An 8401-nucleotide genomic window follows, 5' to 3' on the forward strand; every position below is an offset into this window, starting at 1 on the left:
ACCTTATTTTATGTTAACTGGCTGTTATTGTTTTAAGTTTAATAATTTTAACTGATGACAAATAGTAAATTATATTTAGCCTCTACTGCTCATCAAACTCAATTACACATTTTGATAACAAAGTTAGAAAAAGAAAACGACCTATAAACTCCAGAGAATTTTATAAAAAGACTTTTATTTCAAACAACTTTACGTCCAGAATAAGCCGCAAAGACTAAACGTTACTTGAAATAAAAGTTTTCTGATAATTATCTGGAGTGTGTAGGTAGTCTATTTTTCTCATTTTATTATAAGAATGTGTAAATCCCTCCGTTTCAAAGAGTAAAAAAAAAAAATCAATACACTTAATATAAATTTTATTACACTCCCAGAATACACAACATTCAGTCAGGGGGGGGGGGGAAACGTCACAAAACAAGTAATAAAAAAACGTTTTATAAATGTAAAATGATGTAGGGATGGCAGTGCCAAAAAGAATCCAAAACAAGGATGATACAGCTATACATAGATCATCCATACATGACTTTTAATATTACACTGTAATATGTACCAGTACAAAAGGGTCTATTCGACCGACTTTGTAATAATCATAACGTGTTTACTCAACTTGGTTTTCTTTATACGTAAATCCTAGGGTCTTAGTTATACTATATTGTTGCCTACCTCGACATGACCATATTTTGATAAACAAACGGCATGCCAACAGTCAGGAATATATAACTTACAACTGTAGTAATATTAAAATCAAGTATGTATCTTACAGTAACATTAAATTTTAATATTGAAAGTCACGTAGGGATGATCGTGTATAGATGTATCATCCCTACATCATTTTACATTTACAAATTGTTTTTTTATTACTTGTGTGGATATGTGTTAGTTTTCGAGTGTATTTAATTACTTGATTGATGGATAGGCTGCGAGGTTCTATAAGTACGTTTATTTTTACGTTAGTCTAGTTAGCGTGTCTATAAACGTGTCGGCTAACAATACGAAGAATTAAATTGTGGCGGAATGCTACGAGTTCTTCAAATACCTATAGAATGATAGGTTTCTTTTTTTGGGAGTGTAAAATACTTAAATTCACCATTTCGATACCTCACTACTATAAAGGCTTGGTTTGGTCTGGTATTTCATTGGTGGTAATGTCCAGGGTCACTGATGAGGAGTGGAATTCTCCGAAACTAAACACACCCCCAATGAAAGAATAGACCATTCCAAACTTTAACTTGTCTAGTTAGCGTGTCTATAAACGTGTCCTACAAGTTACCAGTGTGTTCAAATTTGTAGAAACGTTAAAGAAGAATACACATTAATTTTTTGTGGTTACGTGTGGTCTGGAAATTGAATTATTTTCACCGGATAATTAAAAAGAACCTGCCAATGAAAGAACATTAGAACAGTACTTTAATGATTTTATTAATATGTGAAACAATCACAATGCCACAATAACAAAATATTAAAAACTATCTACAAAATATACCAATTAAAAGTAAACAATCTAAGAAACTTATTGGCAATGTAAATAAAAACTGTTCTCAATACACTGTACCTGAGTAAAAAAACAAACAGTAAAAAATATTCGTAAATATAACTGGTACCTTGACTAAAATTCTGAAGGCATAAAGGTGTAGAAAATATTTCCTTTATCTACTGACTATTTAATAAAAACTATATTTAGTGAAAGCATGAAAATAAACTAGGTGAGATCTTAAAGATTGTTTCCTACTTAGAAAATATTAACCTGTTTGAATAAAAATACATCTATCATTCAGCCTACACTACACAGTCACATCAGTAGTGTCATTCCTATCATATTTCACTAAGTTTTATTGGATTTAAGAACAGTACTCCTCTTCCACCTTGCTGTAACTTGTGGTTTTTTTATTTTTATGACTGTAAATATAGGGAATTTAATAAAAAGCTTATGTTTTACATCAGTATATTAATTATTACTGGACTTAAGACGTTCACCTACTCAGGAGTCGAGAACTTTTCTTTCTAGTAACAACCACACACACAAGTATAGTTTGATAAACACATCAAATGATTAGTAGTAAAACACTAATAAATACACTTTATAATTCCTAATGATGTTTATTTCTTAACACATCATTTAAGAACATTCTAGCAACACAACCGTACTAGACACTCATCAATTCAATATTTGGTCTCCATATATTGATGTCTGTCTAGCTGTTGTTGTTTTTTTTACTCTAAGCTTCTATAGTTTAATGTTCAAAGTATTATAAAATTCACTACCTTTCAATATAAACACATTTGCTTAGTTTCCAGCCGAGTTTTTATACGATTCGTATTTGCTTTGAAAGTAGTAGAGAATATACATAGCTTTTTTTATATTCAAGGATCATTAAGATTTACCAAACACAAGTACATGTAAACAACAAGTAAGCTCGACATTTTCTGTCACAGGAATTACAACCACTTGGTTGTCATAAACTCACCCAGAAAAACAATTTTTCTCCAAAGGTTGCTACAGAATTCTGTAATCTCATGCATAGTGTCAACTTTATATTTAAAATGAGAAAACATTCTAAATGTTAATAATTATACGAATAAAATTCTATAGATGTACACAGCTAAATAGTTCAAACTTTCCTGCTTTTTCCCTGAATTATATGTTATGGCCTTGTGTAAAACTACTCCTGTGAAACAAACTTCTTAAATAAATAAATATTATAAAAAAGGAAATTAGTGGCAAAACAGTAATTCTCTTCTCAAAAAAAAAAAACATTTTGTGGAAAATATACATCATTTAATAAATTTTATATTTAGAATTAATACACATAACAAGACTTCCCATATGTTAGAAAGTCTTAGGTCATTTCCAGGTAACATTATAGACTACCAGAGTAACACAAAAAAAGAAGAAGAATATAGAAATAGCAAAATAAAATATTATGTAGCATATCGTTTTGTCCAAAGTCGAGCAACACGGTCATGTTCTTCTCGGTGCTGGAGATACTGGGTAGCAATACTTCCAACTAACGGGTCAGCTGAAACAGGTTTACACAACCAAAACTTCAACATTTGTCGTATCGTACAGTGTACATATTATTATCAGTAGAATGTTCTATGGATGTACATGTTAAATACAGAGTACATCTTGTTATCAGTAGAATGTTCTATGGATGTACATGTTAAATACAGAGTACATCTTGTTATCAGTAGAATGTGCTATGGATGTACATGTTAAATACAGAGTACATCTTGTTATCAGTAGAATGTTCTATGGATGTACATGTTAAATACAGAGTACATCTTGTTATCAGTAGAATGTTCTAGGGATGTACATGTTAAATACAGAGTACATCTTGTTATCAGTAGAATGTTCTAGGGATGTACATGTTAAATACAGAGTACATCTTGTTATCAATAAACCACTGGTAACATATCTGAATTACAGACAACAACTGTGTCTACCAATTGTACAGGTGGTAACTTACCTGGATTACAGACAACAACTGTCTACCAACCATTCAGCTGGTGATTACCTGGGTTACAGACAACAACTGTCTACCAACCATTCAGCTGGTAATTACCTGGGTTACAGACAACAACTGTCTACCAACCATTCAGCTGGTAATTACATGGGTTACAGACAACAGCCATGTCTACCAACCATTCAGGTGGTAACTTACCTGGGTTACAGACAACAACTGTCTACCAATTGCACAGCTGGTAACATACCCGGATTACAGACAACAACTGTCTACCAACCATTCAGCTGGTAATTACCTGGGTTACAGACAACAACTGTCTACCAACCATTCAGCTGGTAATTACCTGGGTTACAGACAACAACTGTCTACCAACCATTCAGCTGGTAATTACCTGGGTTACAGACAACAGCCATGTCTACCAACCATTCAGCTGGTAATTACCTGGGTTACAAACAACAACTGTGTCTACCAATTGTACAGCTGGTAACATACCTGGATTACAGACAACAACAACCATACAGCTGGTATCTTACCTGGGTTACAAACAACAGCCATGTCTACCAACCATACAGCTGGTAACTTACCTGGATTACAAACAACAACTGTGTCTACCAATTGTACAGCTGATAACATACCTGGATTACAGACAACAACCATGTCTAACAACCATACAGCTGGTATCTTACATGGGTTACAGACAACAGCCATGTCTACCAATTGTACAGCTGATAAAATACCTGGATTACAGACAACAACCATACAGCTGGTATCTTACCTGGGTTACAGTCTGTTAGTAGAGAACATATAGACAAGAGGACTTTGGAGACAGTGAGAGCAGGGCTCCAGTTATCTTTTAAGATATCAAGACATATCATTCCTTGGCTGTTGACGTTGCAGTGATAAATCCTTGTTCGAAAAGTTACCTACAATGAAATAATGTTTTACAACATAAGAGTATTAGATACCAGTCTCCTTTCTTCCAGGAATCTGAAGTTTAACCGTTTATCACTATAAAGAATGTGTTTATATTGAAAGGTAAAACTTTTCCTATGTAGCTTTATTGTTAAAAATACAATGTTTCCTGGACTAGTGCTACATTTTGTGACATCTCAATCCTCTCCGAGACTATTGGGGAGATAATGATTTTATCTGGTGCAATAAAGTGTGTGTGTGTGCAAGTGAGGTTGCACTGGTGCAATGATAAATGTTAAAATATATCAATATAAAACTAAAAGAGAAGCTAAAAAACCAATAGTTACATTCAAGGTACGTTCTCGATGTCAGAAAAACACGTAGGTTCAATAAGTCTTGATACAAAATGATAAGAACCCCCATAACCAGAGAACTTTCGAAAAGTGGACCTTTCTTCTTCAAGGGCAAACTTTGCAGACATTTCGAAAGTCTTCCATCATCATGATCTGAAGACAAAAGGCAGAAGACTTTCGAAACATCTCCAAAGTTTAGCCCTGAAGACAAAAGGCAGAAGACTTTCGAAAGTACTCAGGTTATGGGGGTTCTTATTTCATTCATGGTAAACAGAAGTTGGGTAATTTATCCAAAATGTCATTCCCTAAAAATAAAACTTTGTACAAGTGAAATGGAAATCACTGATATATGTAATGTAGTCTGTACGAATGTTACCAAATTCTTTAAATTCAAAAATAATTTGAATATTCTCGTTGCGCATGAGCATCCATTCCTGTCAGATATCCCTCAAAGCTGCCCAAATTGTTAACAGTTTTATCTGGAGGATTGGAAGCATCAGTCATCCTTGGCTATATTTATTCTACTTGAGTAATAGTTTTATACGTACATTGTAAATGAACATCCAGTGATACACTACACCACTCATTCCAATAAGAGATTAACACTATGTGTACGGATGAGGGTCAAAGTTCACAATATTTTAGACAGTACTTTTAAACATGGTATCGTGTATTTCATATCAGAGTTATCATTTATTCATTTTATTGGTGATTTAGTGACAGTTTGTGGTAGAAAAGCATGAATACCGGATACAATATATAGGATTGTTGAAATAAAATGTTGGTATGGATTACAGAGTTTCAAGGGTTTATGTAAATGCAAGATCCAAACTATACAAGAAACACAAGTATTTTTATTGTTCCCACGAATATTACTTTGTACTCTGACTTGTCAGAGTATCATTGTCAATACATAGACATAGCAATGATTTTGTAATACTTCTGATTTATTTTATGTACAACATACTTGTACATTTTACTAAAAGCTTGCCATGTTTCACAAAGATACACATAGTAAATTCAGAATTACAGTCAACATTCCAACTCCAATACAGAGTCAGAACAATGAACCAACTCTTGCACATCAGTTAATGTTTCATCAACCCTACACATATCAGTCATAGTTACTGTACAGAGGTGAGATTTCCAACATAACCATGGAAACAACCACATGCCATTAACCAATACAAATATTAGAATGTAAATGGACTCTTCTTACGAAGTTCTTGCATTACCGTTATTAGCATGTGAATATCGTAAACAGATAAGTAAAGCTGGGTAACGAGTGAGATTTGCTAAACGATTAATCGTCGAGCTCATTATTAGATTACATTCAATTAATTTATTATTCTCACATGAGAATTGGACAGTTGGAATAACTTAAAATAGTAATACTGTATTGGCCCAATTATAAGGCGATCTTGAATAAAAAAGCAAACCCCATTTTCCTAAACCATGGGAAAGAAGAAAATCAAGTGTCATAACGTCATTTTTTTAGGTCTGTGAAACAGCTTTCTTGTAGAATGTGCATTACGGAGTTCAGTCTTTTGTTTTCGGCAATGCTTCACTTCAGTTACAACAAATTTTCTAGCAGCAATACAATTGTTTATTTTTATGCCTCACACACCACCATAATTTTAAGATTTGCATAATAAATCCATCGTAATCCTTTGTTACTTTGACAATTTCTTATTCCCTGTCTTTCAATGTGGTCACTCATTCTTGCACAAGGGTCCACCATTAAAATGATTCTCAAAGATAATTATTATAAAATTTAAAATGAGCACAGTCCAAGCAATAATGCACAAGCAAGATAAATAATGTAACTGAACAGCCTGCAGGTGATTAGTTGCAAGAATTACAGATGACTTTGAGCAAATATATGGCACGCATGCACGGACATATCCTATCTGGACATTCAGGAATGCGACAGGCTAGAGTAGGGGGAAGGGGCCTGTGGCCAACCATGATTATAAGATGACTATGAATTTTACAGCCTAATTATTAAACAAAAAACATTGCCTTATAATCGGGCAAATACAATAATTAGAAATACTAACTTAGGTTGATTGAATACTTTTGTGACTTGTGACACTAATCAAACCAATTGAACAAACTTGAATTAATCAAAACCAGTAACAATCGTTAACACTAATTTTGGTTAGTTGATTATTTTTTACGACATTACTTAATTTAATTGGAACTGTGATTAACTGATTATTTTACATGATAGTATCTGATGTAATTGATGCTCACAGGTAATCAATTATATCACTCAGGTTTAGCAGGTGTACAACTTTCTTTGCATCCATTACAGTAGTATTTATGTCCAATATCTGAAAACCTGATACAAATACGTACCTTTGGTGGTTTGAAAGGATAATCAGGTGAAAAATGAATGTCCAGAAAAAAAACGCCTCCTTCGTAAACTGACCCTGGAGGTCCAAGGATGGTAGAAATCCACTCGTATAGATTGTCCCCTTTTGGTCCCGCACTGTGGAAGATCAGAAAAAGTGACTAGAAACACATCTACTGATTAAAATATAAAAATAACATGAAGGATATTGTACAAAAATTAAACAGTTAACTTGCTTTATAAATGATCTTTTTAACGTAATCAACAGCTACCTCAATCCACCATTTAATAACTGTCAATACCCTGAATTCGTATCCGTCATCAGTGTCCACAAAAAAAAGAGAAAAATCACAGTTAACCTAAACCTTTTAGCGAGGCTGGGGATTATTTAGGTAACAGTATATCAAGGTTGTTTAGATTTAGTATCTATTGTAGTAGTAGTCTCCAGTGTGAAACGCTAACAAGATGTTAATGCTACAAAGTATATGGTGTATGAAACAATAATTTAATTTTGAAATTGATTTTAATTCTGACATTGTAAAAATTCAACTCAGGCAGACTTACCTCTGAACTATTGAAAGCCAGATTACCTACATTGTAAAGGAGGTGGGAACGATAAACCATGATTACGGGGAGGGAGGATAAGCTACCTAGAGTACAAACAAGAAACTTGAAACAAGCAGAGTTGGAATAGAATCCAGAATAAGAAATAAATTATTAAAACTAGAGTCTAACAAGGACGAATGGAGTGGACAAGCTTTATAAAAAAAAAATACTGGACCTAAAAAAAACCCATAATAAAGGGATTCTTCTCAGCAGAGAAGACATGACACTAGTTGTGAGTGGCAATAGTTTATATCATGAGTAGAGCCTAGAGTGGTAGAAGAAATACTGTGTCCTGCTCCTGCAGTGGAAGGCTCTCAGGGGAGTAGCCCAAACACATATAAGTATATCCTCCAGGAGCTGTAGTCCTTCTTCATCCATATCTAAAATAGACAGGGAGTCACAACTAGTCACATAAGTGGGCACCCAGGGAGACCTATGACCCAAGCAGACCCCAAAGACTAACACAACAAAGCAGTCACAGTGCAATGGGAACATCAAGGTATATATATAATGAAAAACTTGGATGACCACAATCCTGATTGAAGTGGGAACATCTAGTGAAATCTCCACTGCAACACAAAGACATGCACACAGAGGTGGGACAGGTATCTGCCGAGACGTCATCAGCCACTAGATGGCACCCTTAGTCTCCACTGCAACACAAAGACATGCACACAGAGGTGGGACAGGTATCTGCCGAGATGTAATCA

General features: G+C 34.1%; 1 protein-coding gene across 2 annotated transcripts in view; it reads right to left on the minus strand.

Moving 5' to 3' along the window:
• Positions 1-1900: 1900 nt before the first annotated feature.
• The window catches only part of LOC106472233 (ubiquitin-conjugating enzyme E2 E1), a 12455-nt gene continuing 5954 nt past the window's right edge, over positions 1901-8401 (minus strand). Inside the window, exons 3-5 of one of the 2 annotated variants that reach the window (XM_013932862.2) lie at positions 7091-7223; positions 4240-4387; positions 1901-3017 (exon numbers count right to left, since the gene is read on the minus strand). In XM_013932862.2, coding sequence (XP_013788316.2) covers positions 2920-3017; positions 4240-4387; positions 7091-7223 — 379 coding nt within the window. In that variant the 3' untranslated portion in view covers positions 1901-2919. Of the gene's footprint in view, positions 3018-3730; positions 4100-4201; positions 4388-7090; positions 7224-8401 lie in introns of those variants that run through there. The other variant, XM_022400831.1, reaches the window with a different exon arrangement.

The sequence above is a fragment of the Limulus polyphemus genome, unplaced genomic scaffold, assembly GCF_000517525.1.
Source record: "Limulus polyphemus unplaced genomic scaffold, Limulus_polyphemus-2.1.2 Scaffold5178, whole genome shotgun sequence".
Lineage (NCBI taxonomy): Eukaryota > Metazoa > Arthropoda > Merostomata > Xiphosura > Limulidae > Limulus > Limulus polyphemus.